Consider the following 26522-nt stretch of genomic DNA (forward strand, 5'->3'; position numbering starts at 1 on the left):
ATTCACTCTCCCTTCTATGGGAGCACCTTCTTTTAACTGAATATGGATAGCTAAATTCTATACTTACAACATTTTCCTTTTTTTTTTTTCCCTCTTGGATTGAGCTCCTATATAATTTGGTGCACCATTTCTAGTCAAAATCTAACATGGCTTAAACCTTAAGTTGAATTTAGAGCTGCTTATAACATTTCTGCAATCCTCACTGGAAGTTTTAATGAACTCTCCCGTGTAAATCTTAAAGGACTGTTTGTCATTTGTATTTACTGTCACAGTTTTCTTTGCAGCATTTTTTATGTTTATTCATCAGTTACAGAATATAGTATTGCAAGCGTAGTATTTTAAAACAGTGCAATTCAAGTGAGTTGCCTTCAGTCAAAAAAACCCAAATTATTTATGGAAAATACATATTTTTAATTTCATGTTGACCCATGGGGTTACGGCTTGATTAAGAGTCTTCTTTTACATCAGAAGTAATTAGTGCTCTCACAATGTCACTATAGTTCTGAATAACTTTTACTTCCTAGTGTTTTTCGATTTCAGATGACTTTTATAAGCTGCAGTCTAGTTAAGAGTTCTACATACAAACACATTTGGGTGATTGTATCCTGGATAGAAGGAAGTATACATTACAATGGGTTGGTTTTATTAATTTGTTCGCTTTCTATCAGCAATGGCTGAGTTTCTTCTATTTCAGGCACTGTAAAGATACAATGTTTCTTTCTGAAAGAGGTTGTATTCAAAATAAGGGGTACAGAAAATGAGAAAAATATATATAGCATGCATCTGCGAGTGAATGAAGAAACTACAAACTGTGTTCATAGTATTTTAAAATTAGGATGGACTCTTAACAGTGCAACAGCTTAACTGAAGGGAGAGGAAATGACTATTTTAGCATTTCTCCGTCTTTAAGGTATTTTACATTTTTACATTTGATCGTTACGTACATGCTATAGGAGTATAGCAAAAATAATTAGGTTTACTTAATTCTTCAAATTTATCTAAATGTCATCTCCTTTACCCCTCTGAAATGCCTGCTACAGAGGTATTCCTACTTTCTCAGTACCCTTTTTGGTTGTTTGTTCATTATTAAAATGCTTTGCTGGTTTGTACATCTTTTTGCTATTCCTTCATGTGAAAGATTACACCTGTAACCTGTTTAATGGAAGATTACATTAGAAAACTTGATGTTCAGGAGCCAACAAAATGTTTAAGCACATTATAACTTCAAAACTGTTTGAGTGACCCGAACACTAAAAACATCTATAATAAGACTGGGATTTCAGCATGGTGTCTCCAAGTGGGGAACTAAAACTCCATGATTATGTTCTATGATCTCTTTTCTAATTTGACTTTCTCTCATTTTTTGGTGAGAAAGAAAAACATTTTAAAGGCCCAATAGCAAGAAACCAACACCAATGACAAAAAACTAACTTGGCAGTATTCAGGCTATGACCAGTGCTTATCTGGTATTTTTCCTTATGAAAGTATCAGGTTTTAGAGATCTTGAGGCATAACAAGAACTTCTCTAGAGAAAAATTATTTAAACAGATCATCAAAGGACATAATCAAGATATGTGATTGGATAAGAGGGGGAAAAGAGCAAGTATTATGAGGAATGAAACCACAAATAAGATAGAGATTATGAAGTGTGGAGGGGTCTAAAGAGATGCACAAGAAACAATGGCAGTGAAATAATTTCTGGTATATTTCACAATATACTGGCATTTCTTCACTGAATTTTCACTTTTATAGATATGCTGACACCACACTATCATGTAACACATTTTTCTGTACTTGTTTTTTACACTTTTTTTGGTTTTGATTTGTTCTGATTCAGAGAAATATGAAGAAAAATGTAATCTTACACTTTTTATTGAAAAATATAGAAAGCTTTGTCCTGGTTTTCTGAAAGTGATTATTTTTTTACTATATTGTAGCAAATTAAATCTATTGCATTTAAAAAAGATATAATATACAATATTCATATGTGAAAACCTTTATTTTTAGGCAATAATGTTAGCATTTTGGATTTATTATTTTTTAACATATTCAGTATAAACTATGGCTTAATATATACATTTTGATTGAATTTTACAATGAAGGTTTATTTTATCTAGGATAATTTTTTTTAAACTTTATACAAGGAATGTTCCATCTACCTATCATGAAGTATCAAATTTTAAAGCTCCACAAATACTGAACATTCATTGCCCTCTGCAAGCAGGCTTTATGTATGTTCTCAAGAATGCAAAACAAATATTATCTAGCTTTCTTTGTAAAAAAACTTAGTTAGTGGAGGCACTTTTCTGTTTCTCTTCCTGACAAATATGGAAAAAGAAAGAACCTGTGAAATCTAATGGCAAACATGGCTGCAGTTGTCATGAGATAACAGAATTTAAGACAACAGATCCTGAGAGAAGTTAGTAAAATTAATAGTAAATTACAACTCTAGATGTCAGAAGTGACCCTTGATTGAAGTGAAATACAAAAAGGGAGTACAGAAGGTGGAAGCAGGGACAAATTACCTGGGAGAAATACAGAGACATTGCCCCAACATGAAAAAAATGGAATTAGGTAGGCCGAAATATCGGGTGCAGATGATGTTAGCAAGTGGTGGGAAAGAAGGATTCCTGTAATTAACTTGGTAGCAAAAAGAACACTATGGAAAACTTTTGTCCACTGCTCAATAAAGCTTTATTTGGCCCAGTCTTTTTGTTTGGTTGGGTTTGTTTGTTTTGTTTTGTTTTTTTGCATGGTCTGTTTACAGGTCTCAGTGTCTAGTGGCACGATTTTTGGGGTATCACTCACAATAGAGGAAGATGTACTTTGGCTGCAGTTAAGCAAATTGGATGCTCCCTTGGGAGCAGAGAAGATATGTTCAGGAAGCAATGGTTGAGGGAGCACAACAATGTCACTGAAAGGCCCCTCTCTCATCTTTGTCAGGTCATGATAAAAAATTGCAGAATGTTTCTGAAGGCTGGAAAAGTCCATTTCCATGTTTATCCTCAAGAAGGAATATGTGGGTTAACTATAGACTTGTTTTCTCATCAAGAAGACTGTGGAACAAAGTTGCCTGGAAGCCACATGCTGGATCACTAAAGACAATGAGGATAATCAAAATTGAAACAGGCTGCCAAGAAAGGAACATCTACAAGTGATGATATTTATAAAACAACTGGGTATGGCCCACAGTGGCCTAACCTTGGACTTTATCCTGCTTTAAAAGGAGTGACCTTAGTAAGATTCTAGAAGGTCTCTTCCAAATAAAATTATATTCTAGAATTATAAAAGCCACAATAAAAATAATTAGCTTTATCTGTGCTCATCCAGTCACACCTGTCTAAAACAACAGAGAATTAAAACTATTAAATAAACAAAAACAATCAGAGAATCCAGAACACTCTTCATCTTATCTTATTGAACAAAATTCTAGTTTATTCAGAACATTGTATTTTCAATTCTACATATTTCTAGAGTTGTTTTTGCCAGTTCTTTGAGATTTGGTCTTTCAACTGTAGACCACCACCAAGTAGAAAATCAAACAAAATTTGTCTGGAGGTTTATTAGGAAATCTAAACAAGATTTTGGCTATTATTTCATGGTCATTCTTACTGTTATGATATTTTCCCAGCTCCAGCAGGATTTACATACACTGTAGAATTGAAATTACATAAGAGGTACTTGTAAAAACTGTATACTCTGTATCACTCATATTAAGTAGAGCAAAAGATACCAATTGTTGAATATTTATAAGCATCTAGTAAGTTGGTGTTTTTTTTTCTGACAGTTTAAGAATATATATTCAGCCATTGAATTACTTTTTACCTCATCTGTGCTGAAAAATGCAAAAAGCAAAAATAGGCCAAGTAACTGTCAAGAAGGAACAAAATGTTCTCATTATTTCTGAAAGAAACTTCTTTATTTTATTTCAGTAATGTATAGAGATGCAAAATTGGACACAAATTAGAAAAGCCTTATGTTATTATTGTTCTAGTTTTCTTTTTGATGGGGGCACCTTAAGGCAAACCTTGCAGCTCTGGAACACTGTAAATGCAGATGGACAGAAGGACTGAAGTTTAATATTATTCTCTCTGTAACTGATATACCCATAGGAACGACCTTTATGATTTAGATAAAAACGGCATGAGATCACAACTATCGGGGTGCATATGGTGCCAGATTCATAATACATTTAACAGTGGCAAAAAGCCTGGAACACAGGAATTGTGTTATTTGCCAAATCAGTGGGTAGAAATTACTGGGGACTTAGCTGGCATCTGGGAACCTGAATATAGGAAGGCAAGGGAGGAACAGGAAAAATGGCAGGTCTTAGAAGATAGGAGAGTAGAAACAAAGTCTTAAGAAAGAAATTGATGAAAGAAGAGGAGAAGGATTTCTATGTTTATTACAGCTACTAATCTGAAACCAAGCAGACTGTTTCAAGTTTGCTGCAGACTATCTAGATCAATCTGTTTGTGCTTGTTAAGTGGAGCTATGTCCTCCTTTGTTACAATTATTGGGACAATTTAAACATTTAATGAAGGTATCTGTCTGGTTTTACTTTTTGTATTTGAACAACAGATTTGGCTTCTCAGTCTTCCATATTGCACCTTTTAAAAATTATTATTATGAAAGTTGGAAAAAGAATAGTCTCTATCTTCACTTAGAAGAAACAGAAGAAACTTTGTAAGGTCCAAGCTATCAAGATGACCTTATAGTATTCCTCTACTCCAGAAAGTTAATTGATGAGTTCAGAAATACATCGGTTGTGTTTCGGTTTTCCTGCTGTTGAACCATAGTTCTGCTGTGAATTTACAAACTCAGAAAAGAAACAAGAACACAAAAAGAGAACAGGTCACTCTTTAATTTGCAGTCTTATGTAGAGTTCACACGAAAAAAAAACCCCACAACAAAACATTAACCTGGAAACTCAGAAATATTCTCTGTATTTTAATCTGCCTCTAAGAATAAATTTTTATTTACATGTACTAAATCAAAGGCTATAGCTAAGATCAGATCCTTCATTAAAAATAACTATTTAAAACTCATTACCATCCAGAACCAAGCACAGTTTCATATATACTGGCTGCATTAATACCAGATAATATTTTAGAATTTTAGAAATTGAAATGTCATTATAATTTTTATATTAATTATTGTCACTAAAACTATGTAAGATCTTTTTCAGTCCATTCAAAGGTACAGTTCATGGTAAGCCAGTGCTCAGTATTATTCTACTATAAGTGTCTGAGAGACTGTATGACAGACATGTAATGAAGTTAAGCTAAAAATGACACTATGTTCAGTGTAGCTGTCCAGCCTCTCATTTCATAAATTTCCATTCTCCTCACATATGAACAGCATCACAGCAGGGAAAAATGTCTGGTATGCTCATGGTAAGTTTTTTAGTTGAGTTCTGCTTGAACTCTTGAAATTTGTACAGATATCTCCACTTTCAAAGGCCCAACCTTCAAATATCATTATCCGCAGCCACTTAAATTTGTTTAAAGCAAGAGGGAAGCAGGGACAAGAGGCCATAGAAAATACTGTTCTAAGAAATAAACATACCCAAAACATTTACTTTTGTAGTCTCAGTATCTTATGTCTATGTCCTACCTATGTGCAGGTATCTTGCGATTCCCAGCAATCAGGATAACGTCACAGAGCTGCTGTTGCTTCAGGTAGCTCTCCATCTTTCTGAAGGTTTGCTCTGCATGATGAACAGCCTGGTAGAATTCCTCGGAGCTGCAGGAATCCATGTCACAGTGGGGTGGCATGGGGTGGCTGGATCCTGACACTCTGTTAACCATAAGAGAAACACCAAGTTGAGAAGATGTGATCAGGTGTCGACTTTATCACACGCTTCCAGAATCAGTGTGTCCTTCCCAGTTCTCATCACTAGAAGCACAAGATGGAAAAATCTTACTGCATTAGGAGGGACAATTAAAGTTGTAAGTCTTTTAACACTGAAATAAATATTTAGCACATACACAGAAGTAATCAATTTCTTTTTACCTTGAGAAAGTTATTATAAATATGAACAACAAAAAAAATAAGTATATAAACTATAAGTGGGCTCTTTAACTTTTTTAGCATTTTAGAGTAAAAGCATTTTACAGAACTAAAGAAAACTCACTTATTTTTCTTAAATATTAACATGGACATATAAGATAAAGAAATAATGAAAAAAGCAATCCTGTGTTTCCACTGATTCTAAGAGTGCCTACTCTAGGCCACTTCTTCATGTTCATTTTATATCACCTGGGAAAGAAAAATAACCTCTAATAGACTTAATTTGTAATGAATTTAGAACATTTCCACAATTACAAACTGAATATCTGCTTTTTAACCAAAAGGCTCATAATAACAAGTTAATTTAGCATACAAATATAATGAAGTCTGCAACTCAAAAAAAATTGGAAAAAAAAATAGAAACAGGAGAAAAATTTTCTTTCTTTCTTTCTTTCTTTCTTTCTTTCTTTCTTTCTTTCTTTCTTTCTTTCTTTCTTTCTTTCTTTCTTTCTTTCTTTCTTTCTTTCTTTCTTTCTTTCTTTCTTTCTTTCTTTCTTTCTTTCTCTCTTTCTCTCTTTCTCTCTCTCTTTCTTTCTCTCTTTCTTTCTCTCTTTCTTTCTCTCTTTCTTTCTTTCTCTCTTCCTTCCCCCCATTATATAGTTCTATATTCTTAATTCAAATTTCCCCAGTTCAGTATTTCTGGTTCAGACCTTTACTGAAAATAAGAATATGCATCAGCGAGTACTAGTCCTTGAGAAAACTAATGCTAGCACTTCCAAATATTTCATGACACAGATGATAACCTCTTCTTTTACAAATTGTTTCAAATGAAAGCCATAATCTTGGGGTGCTGAAAATGAAGGATTCATAGATGAAGTTGATTACATTTTTCACTTCAACTAAACAGTTACAAAACAGCTTACATAATCAAAGCATCAGAGGACATATTTTGATCCAGCATACCGAGCAGTACTATCAATAAAATAAAACTTATCTCATCGTATACATATTTTATTTAAAAAATTATGAGTACATGAGTGATTTTGATAATTTACAGTAACAATACAACAGTTCAATTATGTAAGGTTTGAATGCAGTAGGTACTATATTCTAAGAATAGTATTAATAGGCCTGTAAGATAAAACAATCTGCATTCTTGTTGCTGGAAAAAAATTGAAAGGTGCATAATAATAATAACCCAGCTATTAAAATGAAATACAGTTATCTTAAAACTAGAAAAAAATCTTCAGTGTTTTTATTGACTCTTGATAGATTTTAATATAGTTCAGAAAAATATTATTTCCTTTTCACATATACTAGTGATTTACTTTTGAATTAGTTTTTGTCCAAAAGTGTTCCACATACTCTCCTACAGTCATTGTACAAGAGTCCGCAGGGAGAAGAAGGAACAGCTGGTCCATCTTTCTGTCATGGTAATTGCTAGGCTTCACGGCATTCCTTTAAAGTAGTTGGAAGCTTGCATAATTGAATGCTGCCTGCAGATAATTTTACAGACAACCAACTCAGTTAACTTTGCACCTCACTCCACCATGCATACTGTGCCATATACAGGTATTAACTTACTAGAATGAGTTACCTTTTTAAATTATTACCCTTAGCAACTTCACTTGTGTGGCATTAAATTGGATCATCAGAATTAAATCATCAGCTGATTTAAATTAATCAGTATTGCCACTTATAGGCTCATAAGGTTACAATATGTGTGAGCCTATCTATAGGATATTGAACAGGCAATACTGTATTAACCATAATATCTCAACAATGATGATTTAGGAAGGAACATTTCCTTAATTCTCTTATAGTCACTCTTGTCATAGAGTCAAGTAGTTTATGTTAAGATACCTCTTGCAAACTTCAAGAACCATACTCATTCTGTGAGTGAATGTATAATTTGTTTGTGTGTCCCAGTCCAACCTGGACTGTCAACCATGTTGATCAGAAACTGAAATTTATTTTCCCATCTTTGAATGATCGACAAATACTTTCACATAAAACTGCAATGATGGAGCTAAACTCATTAGTATGGGTAGTGGATAGATATTTCAAGCTTGCTTTCCCCAACACCGCCCCCCTCCCTGCCCTGGTTTGATTGTAGCCTATGCAGACTTCTAAGTTTTACTGCTGAATAATTAAAATGACAAGTAATTTACAAGAAATAAATCAGTGTCTTATAAATGAGGTTGCTAGGGTTAAACAGACACATTTATTCCCTCCCTCTGAGGAATTTAGAAGTGACAACAACAGCAATCCTGAGAAATGTAAACAAGAACGAACAAGTCTGAATGGTTTCATAATGTTTGTTAATTCAGAATTTGTCTTAGTCAGTTTACATTTGAACAGACAACGTACTAATCCTGCCTCTTGTTGGCTATTCAAAACATAGAATCATAGGATAATTTTGGTTGGAAAATACTTTTAAGATGATCAAAGCCAACAGTTAACCTAACACTGCCAAGTCCGCTTCCCAGGTCAGAAAAAGAGAAGTACCCTGACTGAATTTATACTAGTCCTATAAAGTTGCATTGGGCTGAAAGGAGCTTAGTCTACTTTGTTCTTGAATGACTAGATAGCATTTGCCAGAAATTTTGCCCTCTTTCCTGCTTGCCATTTATAAACAACACTTTCCACCCACAAACTCATCAGTGTATCTGTCATTTATCAAGTCATGAAATGATTACTCAAAAGCAAGCCCCAAAGGCCCAGCACATTTTAAATTATTATTCTGAAAACTACTAAGCAATAAGCTTGGACAGTAAGTTAATCTTTTATTTATTTTCTAAGAAGGCCTAGATAAAGATTCTGCTACTTATCCTACTCAGGAGCTACCTCTTTTTCATTACAAATGCTGTCTGCATAACCAGTGCTTTAAATTCAGTCAGCAACCTTGTTAAATTAGGAATTAGTCAAAGAGCTTTAGTCAGCAAATACTAGTTATTGTCTACCAGTTCATGAACAGCATGTATATGTACCTATGACTGATGAGTGATGTGAAAATAACATCTAATGTTTGCATATATTGTTTTTGTTCAGGTACAGGCAATCTGAACCACATATGCAGTTAGACACTTGTTGATTATGTTATGCAGGAAGTCCAGCATAAATTCATGTGAAGACTCCTTGAGGCTTTCAAAACCCTTTTTAGCAGTTGTGTACCTCAAAATCCTATAATCAGTGAGCAGGTCAGACTACAGATGGGCTTTTAATATCATGGTTCTCAGTTGGCAAGTGTAAAACCTGAACATAGTGTTGGAATTTCAAACGTTAAGAGCTTGCACAGGCTAGAACACTGTTTATCTTTAAAAGACTTAATCAATAGTAGAGGAAGAAGGAGATAAAAAATCAATAGGAGAGGAAGAAGGAGATCAAACATTTTACAAGATTATGACACTGAGGAGTGATACTACAGCACGACAAAAGGCTCACAAAAATTGTCAGCATTGCAAATGTTAAGAACACTGTGCTGTCCTCAAAAGACAAATGCTTTAAGAAGAACCCAAAGGTGTTGATGAGAAAATTCTTCCTTTGAGCCTTTTATGGATCTTTAAAAAGTATAAACAGAAATAAAAGCTTAACTTTGAGGTCTGCAATATCTGACTCTGTAGTACTTCTCTTTTCCTAGGAAAACCATTTTGATTTGAACATGGTTGCTATTCTCTAATCATCATGACCTATTTCTAACTCCTTTGAAAAAACATCAATAAAAACTTAGTAAAGCATAGCTATTCTTCTCCCAATTTAGGAACCTTTAAGTAAATATTTACAATATGTCAATGCAAGTAAGAAGAAAAAGGCACTCTGGCCAAATTTCTCCTATGGATCTTTAAGATCTTCAACTTTTTTGTCCAAGATTAGATTTATTCAAGTATGTATTGGGTTTGTGTGGCAAGACAAAACAGATTAATCATGAGAAGATTTTTTGGAGAAACTAATTAGTAACCTACAGTTATGTAGACATCTACTTTGCTGTCATCTGTACTTCGAACAGTTGCTCACTCTAATAAACAGTAAGACCATACTACTCAGACTTGACTTTTGCTCACTGACTTTACACACAAATAAGCTACAACATAAAAAAACAGATAAATGAAAACCCCTAGCTTACAGTAATGCTGTCGGGAGTTAGAGAGAAAAAGCTCCAAAAAAAGAAACCTTTAGCTACCTGTATCTTTCTTCTCAGGAAATAGGAAAGTAATTAGTAAAACTGCCCCTGCTGAGTTGCAGACATTGGAAAACAGAAATAGCAAACATCAGTGGTTAAAACTATAACCTGAAAAAGTTTCAGAAGGAAAAAAAAAAAAAAAAAAAAAAGGTTCATTGAAAAAGAGGTGAGAGAATCAATGTGATTTGAAAATATGCAGCATTTCTCTGAGTGCAGGCTTAGATTTATAAATGGTTTCCATTCTGTAAGTGACATAGAGATGCAGAAAAGAGCAGAACTGTATCACTGTATAAAGCAGAGTACTTTTACAGAGTAAAACTCAACTGGAATATATTTCTCATACCTCCTACTGGTATGACAACTCTTTAATCAGAAAATGTAATATAATTTCATTTTTACTGCAACAGCAAATCCTGCTGTATTTATTTTTTTGTTTCACTTACAAAGGATTGATCATGCAAACTTATCCAAAACCAGTTGAATGTAATTTAGCATATACAGCTGGGTAACTACCTAAAAAGTACATAGTCTAGAAACAAAATATGTCCAGTTCTTCAGTGAAAAAATATGGGTTTACTATTTATAACTTGAAAAAGCACATAATAAATATTCCATATGTAAGACTGATAAAAGTATTTACACAATTTGTTCTCTAAATTGCTCACTGAATGCTTAGAAATCAATAACCTGTAAAATTGCATTTATAAGGAAGGAATGTAAAAAATCATGGCTCTCATTAGTGATCACTTTCAAAAAAGAGAGTTTTATGAAGATTTTTAACTTCTTACAACAGCAGGGCTGAAGTTCTGTTTGTGATCAAATATGCTCTTCATGCTGCTACCAGCACTTATGTTGGCTTTAGATGGAATTTCAGTAGATAGTTATACATTTATTTTTTAAAAGACAAAGTTAGGTAGAAGTGTCATACAAAAATAAAATTAAAAAATCCAAATACCAAACAGGACTTTTTAGTTACATTGTTTCAGCTCAGAAATGCATTCTTGCTGTCTCAGAAATTCTTCTTCTATGTAAAGTAATATATATTTTTAATTGAGTCCAGTGCAGATATAAACACATTGTTCTTGTTCTATAGATATAACTGCATAATATATAATTTACAATTATGCATTCTCTTATAGGTAAATTTGGGATAAAACTATTTTTAATGTAACTTATTCTTTGGACAACATGAGGCAAAATTCAGTCAATAGGACATCTGTATACTTAGGAAACATATGTATGATTTAATCATTATTCTGTGTATCTGTGCATCTTTAATATTACCAGCCTCAATAAACAAAATGTTAGCTATCAGTTTATCATGTGACCTCATACAAATTGAGCAGCACTTAAGAAACAGAAGAAGGACAATGAGGTACCACTGTGCTATATTAAACTGCTTGTATAGAGAAGAAATATTTTTCTTGTTTATTAGTAAACCAAAAAAAGCACAGAAGTAGGATGAGGGAAGCAAGAGTTTGTTTAGACTGTGATTTTTTTCAGGTTACCAATAAAACATAAAAAGCAAGAATTTTGTTTTGACAGTTCAAAACACTCTCAGTTGAAATTTTTCTTATCTATTGTCCTTCACCAGTTAATTATCTAACCTAAGCTACAAGCATAGACCTCTCTAATGTCAGTGATGAGAAACCAACACATACAAGGATTCTGTAGCTCCTGAAATACTTGTCTTTTAGCTATTCTGGTTTTCTTTTGTTGTTGTTGTTTTTTGTTTGTTCGTTTGTTTTTGAAAAAGAAAATTTTTAAAAATATCTAATTCACTCAATAAACAGTTAGTGAAAAATCTCATCATTTTGCAAGTAACTACTTGCTGAATTCAGTTATATTATTGAAAAATGGTTTATCTTCCCTTCAGTCTTCCCTCATTTTTCCAGAATTTATTATTGTCATTAATGACATGAGTTTGACCTACGTCCTGTGCCCTTGGAACTACTTATACTGTTGGGGGGCGTGTTAAACTGATCCGTTATTTCTTCGCACCTTTTATCTTCTACAGTCTTCTAAATTATTACTTCAGACTTTTCATATTTCTTTTCTTCCTTCTCCACAGTCATTTATGCATAGTCTTAAAAACTACCTAAGTTTTTGCTTACCCCTCACTAGCACTTCCAGTACCTGCCTAGCAATATTGTGCCCTATCTTCTGTCAATTTTGTTTTCAGCTTCTCTCTCCTGCTCCCAGTAATTTAGATGCTCTTTCATGGATGAACAACTAAATGGGCTTAACAGTCCAACACAGCCCTGACTGATAGTAAAAAACTGGAATTTCCAAAGTTGCTATCTGTTGGACTGCTCTCTCCCATCCGCAGCTAATAAATAGTGCATCCACTGTTTTTTCAGCTTTGCATGCCCACAGAGGGACCAGTTTGTTCCAGCTTTTCTTGGAAAGCCGGTGATTAACCCAACATACAGTTTTCCTAGCAACACAAAGACATATTTGAATGACTTGGAGACTTACTGGCATATTTTCCACATTCATATTGCTAACAGACACGTGTTGGATCTTGCTGACTGATTTTATTTATTGCATCTTAGATGATACAGGAAAAAGAGATCTCACAAATCTGAAGCCCCACAAGCAGATAATAGGTGCATGTGAATCTACATAATGAATCAGCCTCCTGAAAGGAGGAAAGCCATCCTTGAAAACAGAAACCCAGAAAGATGTCACAGGAGACCTCAAATTTTAAATACATATGTCATTGGAGAACAACAGAGAAGAACAACCACCTTTCCTTGATTCACTGTCAGTAGTTCCTCTCTATTTCTAGCTCAAGACTCAAGGGAGGCTCCTTCATTAAAGTATGGCCCAGCTACTCTTTTTTCCTTCTCTCTCTTTCCTTTTATTATCCAAGAAGTAGACAAAATTCCAGCCACAAGGAATCAACTTAGCCTCATATCAGGAGGAAGGTTACTGCTTCCTCCGATGGAAATTCTTTCCTCCTCCCTCCCTGACCCCACCAAGATAACTGCCCTCATTCATCATGAATTTTCAGTTAATGAAGATTTTTAATTAAAGTATGAATAATAAATAAATATGTCCTACTGAATAAATTAAATCCTTTATATTTGTGTGACTGCTTCCCATTATAAATAAATAAAAAATAAATTTAAAAAGGCCAAATTATGGTCTTCCAAGCCTCTTAAGGCAGACAAATAGGTAAAACAGGAAACCCTAACTCAGGCATCAAGCATTCATAATGCACTCACAATCTGTTCATCCTTGAATGACCCCATTAGTAGTGCAATGGGGAAACATCTTTTTCATTATGAAGACAGATTGTCATCATAAAACTTTTTTAACACTTCAGTTAAATATTGTCTAGCATATATGGTAGTTCATATAACCAGCACAGTTGAATGAAAAAAATAATATTATTATGCCTCAGAAATTCAAAACGGCATCTTTAACATAAGCTCTACTTCCTCGCAAAAGTACTCCCATTTCTTAAATGTAACACCAAAATTATTTCTTTTCTGCATTGTTCATTATATGCATGCAATTTTCTGTAGTTTATTTTTATCCTTTTGTTTCATTATAATAATTTATATTCATTCCTTTAGAACAGGTTATCCACTTTCTTTGATCCTACCCATCCAAAGTTCTCGAGGTAGCTGTTTGTGGCAAAGTTGTCAATGAGGTTTAAGTTGGATGAGAAAGACCTATGTGTCTGCTGAGGCATTTACAGTGGGAGTTATTAGCTGGGACATCTGACATGAAGAGTAAAGGATGTTGTAAAAGAGGCTAATGTTACTGGTCTGAGTAGTTAAATGGCTAGAGGTGTATTTTCCCATATTCTTGCAGATGTGAAGTGCTCATGACAACTACTCATTGCCCTGGCTGAGAAGCAGCAATAAGCAGACAGGTGAAGGAAGAAAAACAGAGTAGATGCCATAGTGGAAATGAGAGAGGTGAGTCCTTCTCCTTTCTTAATAGCTCAAGATATTCACAGCAGTGTATTGTGTACCAATGTGTAGCCAAGCAGTGCTAGCAAAGACACAGACATGGCACTCTCACAGAGTACAGACTTTCACACTTTCCTTGATGTGCAGCTGCTACTACTATAGAATGGTGTGGGTTGGAACTTTCATAGAGAAAAAACAGCAGTATTAATAGAGGTGGGCTTTGTTTAATTTAAATGCTGCTGCATTGACTTTATTTTCTGATTTCTAAAATTAAAATAATAATTATTTAAAAGTTGACTTCCCTATACTATACAAACACATGACAAAAACATAGAACAGTGGAACTCTCACTTTAAATCACCTTAACTTGGGCAGAGCAATTAAAGAAAATGGTTTCATAAAAGTATAACAAGAAGCTGACATCAGGTAGTATTTTAATTCAGAAGTGATGTACATAAAATAACTTGTGGTTCTATCACCACCCATCATTTATACACATACTTCAACACAAAACGAGATTTTTACAATAAGCAGTCAATACAGTACCTATGCATTTGGAAACTGCTGAAGCACACACCACACAGAAGCCTCCTCTAATATATCACAGAGGGAAAGCTCCTGTAACTTTCAGGCAGCTCTGCCTGTAAATCTCTTAGCTGCTGCTATCAGTGGTGTATAATTCTCAAAAAATTGCCACTTCCTAAATTTCATAAAATTACTGCCAGTGCCACTGACATAGCAGCCCTCTTCTACTTTAGTCCCACAACTACTCTAAAAATAATGTTAACTTCAGATTATAAAAGACCAGTGCTGGATTTATTAGTGGGATGGTTGAGGAGAAGGCCAAAAAAGACCAACACAAAAAAACAAACCAAACCAAACCAAAAACAAAATGAAGAAAGAGAATAGGTGCAGAGCATGCCCCATGTTATGTGAGAGGAAAGGCTTTTCCACTTCAGCCCCAGCCAACCCATTTACAGCTGCTTTTGCTTCCTTCCTTGCAACAGTGAAGTATTGTCTGAATGGATGAATGGCTTGCATTATGCCTAAGAGAGATGCTAGTGTCATGTGTTAACTATCTTATCATAACAAATAGCCATATCTGTATGAATAAACTAGGTAAATTAGCTGACACAATACTCAGAGTGTGTGCACAAATATATACAAGGATGCAGATCTCTCATTAAGATGTTTTCTTCCAGCATTTTATTTATGATATAGGCACTTTATGTAAATTGAAATCATACAAGTGAATGATGACAATGGCGTACAAAAAAGGACAAGCAAGTATTTTATTCCTATAGCATTTAGCATACCTTTCAATAAAATGTCATTGTGTTATTACGCACTGATATTCCATAGCATAGGTAGAATGTCAGAGCTTTAAACAACCTATGATTGCAATGGAAATCATCTCAAAGACGATGGGAAGCCGAATCTTTAAAAATCACAGCTTAAAATTCTTTTTCAGTTAAGTACATTGCTTGGTGAGGTGGGAGATCACAACATGAATGTGTGCACACTCACCCCTACAGCCCTGACACCCTATTCAGTAAGCTGTATGAATGATGCATAAACTCATATCTTGTTGCAAGACAAGCTTTTAGGAAGTTTGTACAGCATTCAGTAGCAAACAGTATACAATCTCTCCCTGCTGTTTGATACAGACCTATCGAGTGTCACATATCTTTTGTTGTTGCTCACAAATTTCATGGTTCTGATATGCCTGCATCTGCAAACCAGTGGGAAAGATACATCTGAAATAAAGGAATACATAGTAGGTCATTCTGCCACACTATTCTGAAGTGCCAATACATTTTTTTGCTAATCTAGAAAGCAGTAATTGATAATTTGGTAAATCCTCTTTAATATTAATTTCATGGACTACAGCCCTGGGAGCTTAACTGGGAAGCAATAAAGGACTGCATATTCCATACAAGCTACCAGTTATTAACCCTGCACATACCAAAGCTATGGTTTTCATAGTATGTTCAATATGAGAAAGGTCTAATATATTTTTCATACGTATATCTGGTAGTTAAAAAACCTAGCCATTAATATTGTTTTGTTCTACTACAGTATTTGTAAAATTATTATTTATGGAAGCTGAAATCAGGCATTAAGAGTGGTATACTAGACCTCTGAATAAAAAAAGGTAAGCACACAGACATTCAAGTGAAATTCTGCCCTTAATTTGCAAACTTGTAGATACGGAAACTCCAACCAAAGTCACGGTATTACATAAAGCTAAAGAAAGCTATGGGGCATCCTGTGGCATAATTCGTGCTGATATTATAGTATAGGAAAAACATTGTTTTTTTCCACGTTACTGTTTGTGGTTTAAAGATTTTTGTAATGTATTTTATCCAAAATGTGACACAAACTTAAAATCAAAACCCAGAATTCAGATTTTCTTTCTGTTAAAGGGAAGTTAATTCTTTTTACCTGTTAAGAGACTGGTGACTTGCAAAGGTATGTGGAACCACAACATCCCTTGTTTCTCAAAAAACTCAAGGTTGAGACCTGTGTTAGGCAAATCCGAACAATGTTGGCAGGTTAGCAGCTTTTCCCCCTTTCCCCTGCCCCTGCTCCTCCCCAGCTTGCCTCCCTTGGTGAACTGCCCGCAGCCATGCTGTGCATGTGCTGACCACCAAGACTCGCCTTGGATTCTTAAAACCAGCACCGCCCCACCCCCTATTCCAGAACTCTCTAGAGTATCGGTATTTATGACTCCAGAAGCTTCCAGAATGATGACCTGTGCAACTGCAATGCCCAACTGCATGTTATCACCCCAAGGGTGATAAGGGTCCCTGAGCTCCAGGAACGACAAAAGGAACTTCTAGATTTCTGAACTAAGTTTGTATCTACCGCCTCAGTGCTGGGGGCTCTTTTATGGTCTGTTAATCTCTCTGGAGCAATACCTTAACCCCTAATGGGCCAGGTATCACATCACCTTTGGTAGGTTAGACTTGGTGGCACTGAGACCAGTTTCCGATCTTATCCCCTTCTGGCTGCACCTCTTTTTAGCAGTGAATCTGTGGGTTGCTGGGGTGGGACTCAACAAGCAAGGCCCCCAGCCAGTGAGGTGTCTTGGCCCAGTTAGAATAATGAATGAATGACCTCAGGTCAGATCTGACTTAGTCCATAAAAATGGAGCTCCTGCTGCAAAATCCTTGGTTAGTTTTTCCCTTGGAGCAGGGGGTCTGTGAGGAAGCCTGCCCCTTATGTTGGGATGCCAGCTAAGGAGACTTCTCAAGATTAGGAGGCCTCATTATTAGTGAGTGGTAATTCTACTAGATACATCTTTGAGTGAGCCTTGCCCCTCTTGGGCAAGTGATTCCAGGTACCTGAGGGGGAGGCTTTCCATTTTTCTGACTGAATGTGCACACGTGGGATTGTTATCTACTACTCAAAAAAGCTTAGGAATTCTTAAGTAGTTGTCCAGTAGTGTATTCCCAAGTGACATCTGAATCTGTGATATTTTTGAGTGCTAAATAGCGTTGATTGGAATAAATATTCGTTCCTAGTAAACCCCTGTATGTCTGTGGGTTCCTCCATTAGACTGCTCACTTCTGAAGTCAAATTTGAATAGCTCTGATTTCAGTGAACCTGAAATAGTGGATTTAGCTCCTCAGGGTTTGTTTGTTTGTTTGCATGTGGCCATCAGAGTACTCCTTTGTACCAGAAGCTGGGGAGGGCTGTGGGGAGGAAAGGAAGAAGGCTATTACATGTAACAGAAATTCCTGCTATTCGTTTAAAAGAAAAAAAAAATGTTAAGAAGAAAACCACAACACAAAGTATAGATAACTGTGCCAGTCTAAACCAGTTTAAATATCCTTCTCAGTGGTATAGTTGCCTTTATAGTCCTGTTCATTGCTTTGTTAAGTTCAATATTTATGTAATTCATCAGCTAATACTCAATGGCAAGCATTATCTGTTGTCATATGTATTTGGTTGAGATGATTTTTGATGAAAAGTCATTTCCAATCATGATTGAATGTTTCCATATTCTTGGCAGCTATAAAACAAAAAGAAGGCATTAATGCCATAATCGCTAGCCTACCTCTAAGAATTACAGAAATGTGACAATTTTTCACTAGTGAAGTAGTTTACACAATGTGTAACTGGAAATAATTTCATTTAGTTGTCACTTAAAAATCCACCTTGTATAAAAAGGTTTTATAACTGGGATACATCAAACTATCAAACACATACTTCAGAGCACAGCTAGGCAGTGTTATAGCTTAATTTCTTGGCCAAAGATGCCTGTAGGCTAAGATAGCTTTATTGTCAGCTTTTCCTACACCTGAGCAACTTACATATACAGACTTAACTGAAAAATCAATACCTATGGCCATTGTCTCAGGTTTCATTAGGAGCACTGTAAAACAAACACAAAGGTTTCCTCCAATCTTTTTATACCAAAGTGAAGATAAATTTTCTGTCACTTTATACGTTGCAATATGTTTTTTAAACAAGAAGCCATGTTAATGATAATTACTGGATTATGCATTATTTTCATGGCTTCTCAATAAAACTCTGGCACTTCCAGAGAAAATTCAAGAACCCTTACCTCACATGAGTAAATTCCAAGCTACACTTTTTTTTTTCTTAGTTGATTAAGATCTTTTAACCTCTTTCTAATGTACAATTAAGGCAGCACATCTGTACTTTTTGCAGTAAAATATCTCTATTTCCAAATTATTTTGACAGTCCTCATATTTTTTACCACCACGTTTTGGTAGCCAGAATCTAAACCAAGAGCTACTAGTAAATAGGGCAATAATCCTGTGTATTTTCTCTATAGACTGTGTGACCATAATAAAACAGTTATTAATAAGTGTTGGCAGGATAATCACAATTTTTAGTTAATATATGTAATGAAATACGTAACTACTTCATGAGACTGACCCTGAACTACACCTGCTAATAATTTTTATTTCTGCCAAGCTTTGCTATGATGGAGTATTCAATTGAAAATGTTAATATGTGCTTGCACAATTATTTCTGGATTTGTCAGCTGTTTTATTTGGATATCTGTCAAGTATGCATTATGCTATTGACAGGACACAGATTTACAAGAAATTGTAAGAAGTCATTGAATCTTTTTCATTGTGACTGACATAATCTTTTCTCTCACCGTCAAAAACAGGGATTAATTTATCCCATAATGATATAAAATCTCTCAATCATGACATGAAATTGCAACAGATTGCAAAACACTATTCATTCCTTCTGGACAGACCTTTCCTGTCTAAAACACCCCCATTGGCAAGACTTCTACAGAGGTTATTTCAAAGGTGCATATTATGCTGGGGAACAACAACAAAACCAAACACAAAACAAAAGAAAGCAGAAATAATTTACTTATTGTTAGGGAAAATAATGGGTGGATGCAACGGTCTGAGAGAGGCAAGGCTGCTGCAGCTCCATGCCCTCAGGTGCAACTAATTTCAAGGCAGAGCATGTACTTCCAGCAGGCCAAAGCACAAAGAACAACACACCACATAGATATATGTACCTATATATATATATGTACATATATATGCATAGCCAGTTATACAGGCAGACACTCAGACCACCCACATGAACACAAACAATACCAAAGGCTTCATCCTGCTCTGCTCTCTGGCTGAGCAGGATGGAGATCAATGTCTACAAGGTGGATGTCTCCAGCAGCTGGGCTCCAGATACTCCATCTGCCCAGTTGCTGACACCTGGAGATACATGCTGCCAAGGTCAGGGCACACTCCAGTTGCTGTTATTCATAAAAAAAACCTTGATTTTGTTCCCCTGATCAAAGAGTCTTAATGTAAGACGTAAAAAGTTACTGAAAAAAAAGGCAATCGTTGTTACTGGAAAAAGGACCTCAAAAGAGTGCTTCTCTCTTGGGGACAAAATCATTAATTGTCAGGCTAAGCCAGATTTCATATTATCATGTATCATATATCATATATTCATATCAACTTAATGAAGTTCCTCATACAATAGAGGAAAATATTGACCAGTACAGCACTAACATAATTCTTACAGTTCTTTTGTGGTGTCTTGAGATGTGGAAGCTACTGACTTCATTTTCTTAAAAGAAAGGTAGAAAATTAGCCTTGTACCTTTCATGGACAGAGAGAAAACCTCGGTGTATCTGGTGAGCCTGATGACTTTCTCTTCTGGTGTTTTCCAAATATGCCACCAGGCATTTGTTGTTAATTTTATATATGTTGTTAACATGTATGGTTGCATATTTGTGTGCAATATATATGCAGTTTGTGTGTTTTCACACTTGCACATGTGCACATATACGTATATTTATGTACACAGGCATACACGCGCGCACACATACAATTCACTGTGCAAGAGTTTTTAACATCAGGTTTTTGTTTTCTAATTGCTATAAATATTGCGCATTTTTCTCTTTATTTAAAAAATGACAAAATATGACCAGGGCAATTAAAAGGAATAAACATGAACGTACTGTTAATAGTGCTAGCAGCATTGCTGAGTTACAGCAGGAGGAATTCAATAAAGTCATCATCATCGTTGAAGTTTCAGGTGATTCATGGCTAGGTCCACCTACTTCACATGCCTTTTGCACAATATTTATGACCATAGCTGTCAGAGCATGGCCTTCTGACCTCCTCAAGACTGGCTATCTGTAATTAGTTAATGATACTTTGAAAGGAAAGAAAAAAACTTGAAACAATGCACAGTACATCATGACCCAACTGCATTATGAATTGCGTCATCTGCCTATTGAATTCTTGGTACAGTTCAAGATGCTATTATGGATCTCAAGGACTGTATGGTTAGGGTATTAGTTCTCAGAAGATACCAGTAATCCATTGTACATCATTTCAGCCCAGTTCAGCTAACGAACTTGTGGTAGCATTACACAGATTGGATTTTATGTTAAGCTGTTCTCAACCAGAGATTTTTGCTCACCTATTAGTGAAAACTGAAAAAGATGCCTTTCATTTCATATATTGCATTTTCATCTGTGACACATTTAGGAAGGACATAAATATGCAAGCAACTGACTGCTTTAATTTTCTTACGCTTGGACTACAAGAGATTAAAAGGTTAACACTAGTGCAGCACATCATGATTTGCTATGACCATTCTTTCTAATCATCTAGTTTCAACACCCTTGCCTGGGCAGGGACACCTCACACTGGACCAGCTTGCTCAAAGTCCCTCCAACTTGGCCTGGAATGCTTAAAGGGAGGGGGCATCTACAACTGCTCTGGGCAATCTTCACCCTCATAGTGAAGAATTTCCTTCTAATGTCTAACCTAAATCTTATTCCCTTCAGTTTAAAGCCATTAGACCCCCTTCAGATACTGGAAGGCTGCTACAAGGTCTCCTAAGAGCCTTCTCTTCTCCAGGCTGACCAATCCCACCCTCTCAGCCTGTCTTCATAGAAGAACTATGATGAGATTCATCCATATTAGTAAACAAAATGTATCAGAACCTGTCCTTGGCATAGAGCTGGTACCCAGTGTGATAAAATCTGCCCACTCCAAAGCCTGATGATTTTCCCTTTCAGGAACCATCCCTAGGCTACGCTATTTCTTAGGTTGTGCCAAGACACTAGGGCAAACCTACATCATGATTTTTGCTAGCAAATGGTATAGGTGATAGGAGGCTGCTTGAGCTTGTGTCTTGGTCTGTGTTGTTTACAATACACACTTCGTCAGATGCTCTTTATTCCACAGTGAACACTAAGTTTATCACAGTTCACACAAAAGTAAAAAGGTAGCTACTGAATTGACCTTTATATTTTAACATTATTTTCAAATGACATGTTAAATGAAAGATCCCAGAAGAAATTAACTTATTAGCATGTGATGATTTTGAGAAAAGCTTTAACTTGGATAAATGAGTGATATTTCTTTTAATTATGCTCTTTTTTTCTTAATTTCATAATTTTGATGGAAAAATGAATAATTACAATATTAAACTTTTATATGTGCTAATTATATTTTCAACAATACATTTGTCTTGTCTTGCAAAACCTTGTAACAGTCAAAACATTGAGTCCTTCATGTTTCAGCATGGCTTGAGGTGAGAGGCAACAGGGTTTTTTTGGCAGCAGGATGGATTGTGTCCAAACTGTCATGTTGTGTATTCTTGAAAGCCCATGTGTTCAAACATGTTAGCAGATTATTCTGAGTTACAAAGTAGCTTCAAAACCTACAAGCAACTTTTAACAGCCTAAGTATATTAAGCTGAGGAGCTAAGTTAAAGAACAATACAAACAATATATGGAAAATAAAACATTAAAAAATCAAAGCATTTAAATCACATTAAAAGGCTTAGTTTATTAATTTACTGTGTCCTAAATTGAAACAGCCTAATACTTGAGTGTTCACGTTTCTTTACAGGCACATTGTCATTCTCCACACAGCCTCTCCAAGAGGGAAAGGGAAAAGGAGAATGCTACAGCTACTAGCTAAGGGGAAGGGAAGGACCCCCATCTTCTCATTAGCACAGGTATATTTTACATGTAGGTTAATGGAAAAAATTCTAAAAGGCAGACTTAGGATAGATTTTTGCATAACTGTAATAGCAACACAGAAACAAAATTCCGGTGTGTCAGAGTTGCAAATCCAACCGGATAACTTGTGGAGTATATACAGTTTTGCACTACTGTGAACTACTTTCTACTTTTAAAATTGTTTAACTTTGTATCCTTGAAAAAAATATTTGACTTAATTTAAAAAGAATTATAGTGTTAATCCATGTAAAGGTTTTGGCATGAAAAAACAATTGCACACAAAGCATTCTACTCTCAGACAAAATGGATGTGTATTTGATTGCTGGTGGCTTTTATAACTGAAAAAAAAACACAAACAAACTTTGAAGGATAAGCTATTGTTTCCAATTAAAAGAAAAACAAACAAAAAATGAACAACCCCCCCCAACAACAACAACAAAACAAATCTGCTTAACTTGAAATGGTGCTTATTGTCCTAACAATATTTTGAATACATTCACACATTACTCATGGTGTAGTGCTTATGCTTACATACCAAACCAGCAGCTATTGGGCTCTTGGAACCAAGTGCAACAGAAGAATACATTTATGTTATATTTTAAGATTGGCTTTGCACCTGGTTTCAATTCCAGTTCACAATTATACTTTCTAGTTTAGAGCTTTAAACCCTTTAAACATAAGGGACACAGAACCAGAGCCAATGCAGCCTTCTCATCAAGCTCTATTATGCTGTCCAAATGGATAGTAATTCACAGATGAAATGACCCCTAATGATCTTAACAGCTGTTTGTTGCCATGCCCTGGCAACCACTAAACCAAACAAATTCACCCTTTCTCTTTACTCCTGAAAATACTGTCTCAGCAGTGACTTACCTCTTTAAATCTTGCACATGTGCAGAACAAGGCAGGCCAAGTCACATGTAAAACTACAGATCTAACATGTTTTAAGAACCACAATAGCAGATACTGTAGCCTTTTTTCAGTTCATCCCTGACTGGTTGAAGAGGACTACAGCTGGGAAGAAAATAATGCCAGGTAAAATCTGCCTCAGGGTGAACAAAATCCAAGGTACATAAGCCTAAATTAGAAGCCTAAATTAGAGTTCATTACAATCATAGATATTATGAGAGGCCTGACAGAATACCTATTACATCATTTAGCACAAGACCCGCAACTCTTCTCTTCATGATATCTTTGAGTTCACCCTTCAGGGTGTCTGACTTCATGCCTTTATGAAGTGGGTTTTCAGATGGAGTTAAACACAGCTCTATTGAAGGGGTGAGGTTTGAACAGTGTTTCCTATTGACTGAAATGTGCCTTTAAAAAAAAAGTTCTGTAAAACAAAACAATAAAACAAACAAAACATCAAACAAACAAACAAAAAAGAACAAAACAACATGCTAAACCCTAGGTTTATTAAACAAACAAAAAAAAAACCCCACTGGTAACAAAGGAAATAAAAATTAAGATGAAGAAAACAGTCAACACTGGCAAGCATGTCTCTGAATCCAAGCACATTACTTTATTCTTCAATAATCCCCCCCTGTCCTCCAAATATCCTACTGCTATCTTTTGGTGGGTCTTGAATTTCTCTGTCTTATTTCTCCAACATGAGCAAGGAAGCAGTTTATGTTGGACTAGTTTTTCCTTTTTTTTGCTTGCTTTTGTTTAAGGCAAACTGTCATCAGACAAATTCATGCAAAGCACAGTAAGACAGTGTACAGCACTTAAAAATTATGACAGAGTATCCTTCAGTTTTCTTTAATCACTAACTTCAGTTTCACTGATACCAGACTTTCATCTTCTGTCATATTTGAAAATAATCATATTTTGCCAATTAGTGTATATGATATAAAGAGTAATGACAAATTAAAATACGTGAAAGATGACCAAATGCAATTTAAACTTACAACTTTATAGTAAGAAATTTTTGACTGCATAATGACTTAATAATCTTTGTCAATGTTAAGTCTTTTATCAGCATAATTAACCCTTTACTAGCTCTTCACAGACATCACTATGCCACCATCCTATGGATTCAAATACTCTCTCTTTAAAACAAGTTTTAACAGATCAGCTTGGAGAAGCAACAAGAATGTCTATCTGCATTTACACATCATCGTTCACAGCTTTATCCTAAGGAAATTAATGCATATGAAAAAAAGGATCATCAGTTTGCCCGTACTTCTTACACAACTATCCTTTTCTAGATATTTTTTTCCCTTTTACTCTTTTTTGAGTAATAGTACAGCTTCCCAAACTGTAGAGCTTCCAAAGGTGTAGAATTACATTTTTTATGTAATTGATATATCAAAACCTATTCTCAGAGCTAATATATCACTGGCTATTAGAATAATACCATACTTGATGCATAATACAAAGGAAATGAGAATATTTTTGTATTACAGATAATGTGGAAGCTTTGACATTAAGAGACTTGTCCACAAAATAACATAGAAAACCTGAGGTAAAGCCAAAAACTGAACTTAAACTTCCTGTGTATTAATACAGTGTTTTAATGACAAAACCATCTGTTCTTTTAATATAAATCTGATATTTCACAAAGCTAACAATAACGAAGTAAGAATAAAGAAGCCTAGCTAAATATTTTTCTAGATCACTAAAGTAAACCCCTCTAAAGTGCAATGGCTGGACCCCCATGCTTATTTTTAGAATTATGGTTTCCCAGTAAGTGAATAACAAGACTCAGACATAAGTATAAATTTTCCTTTATTTTTTCTTCCATAATTTTTTTTTTTTTTTTCTGAGACAACGCAGAATTAGATAATATACCTCATACCTCTACCAGTCAGTATAATTATGTTATTTAAGAGATGCTACTTAAGATAACTTCCTGGCATCCTCTAAAATACTGTAGGTCAACAGTGACAGAGGGAATTGGGGGAGGGGGAAAAGAAAAAGGGGAAAAATCCCATGTCATCTTTTTACATTGTTTCCTCCCTTACTTAATGCATTTTATTGGATTACAAATACTTAACAGTTGGACTCAATGATCTTGAAGGTCTTTTCCAACTAAGGTCATTCTGTAATATATATGGGATTCGTTGGCATCAGAAACACAAAACCAAACCAACACAACGGTTGCTGCATTATGCAAAGAAAGGAATAATAGAAAAAAATATTATCTCCAAAATATGTATTAATCCATACCTTCTCTAACTAATGTGCGTATTTGTCAAGAGCTTCTCAACTGGTTCAGACTAGCCTGCTTGATTATGCCTCCTTACATGTGTTCAGGAGTCCACTGTTACAAATTTTGTCTGGAAGAAACTTTATGCTAAGTCAAAGGTACAGTATGCTGCCATCAAATATGTATTTGACAAAGAGCCTGAGAGCAACAGAGGAAGAAGGAGCCCCCACATGCATGAAGTACGCAGCCACACATATGTGAATGCATTACATGATGCAGAACATAGAATCATATAACCACAGAATGCTGGGTTGGAAAGGACCTCACAGATCATCTGGTCCAACCTTTTTGGTTATATGAGGTGGCTCAGCACCCTGTCAAGCTGAGATTTAAAACTGTCCAATCTGGGGGAATCTACTGCTTCCCTTGGCAAGCTATTCCAGTGTTTGACTGTCCTCAAGGTGATAAACTTACCTCTTGTGTCCAATTGGAATTTCCCCAGGAGCAACTTGTGCCCATTACCCCTTGTTTTTTCCATGTGACTCCCTGTAAATAGGGAATCTCCATCCTCTTGGTACTAACAGCCTAGTACTTAATTCATAAAAGTTATCTGAAAAAACACTCCTGAGAAGAGCATTGACTTTAGTAGAAACACCCACATGCTTCAAATAAATAACATTACTGTATATTTTTCTTGATCAGAAAGGATTAAGGATTTACAAGACAACTTTGAATCTCAGCCCTGGAACTCAGGAAGTC

At 35.3% G+C, this 26522-nt stretch overlaps 1 protein-coding gene across 1 annotated transcript in view; it reads right to left on the bottom strand.

The window, feature by feature from the left end:
* The window catches only part of KLHL1 (kelch like family member 1), a 195796-nt gene that overhangs the window by 133313 nt on the left and 35961 nt on the right, over positions 1-26522 (bottom strand). The window contains exon 2 of the mRNA XM_051607919.1: positions 5617-5799. Coding sequence (XP_051463879.1) covers positions 5617-5799 — 183 coding nt within the window. The remainder of the gene's footprint in view (positions 1-5616; positions 5800-26522) is intronic.

The sequence above is a fragment of the Apus apus genome, chromosome 1, assembly GCF_020740795.1.
Source record: "Apus apus isolate bApuApu2 chromosome 1, bApuApu2.pri.cur, whole genome shotgun sequence".
In the NCBI taxonomy this organism is placed as follows: Eukaryota; Metazoa; Chordata; class Aves; order Apodiformes; family Apodidae; genus Apus; species Apus apus.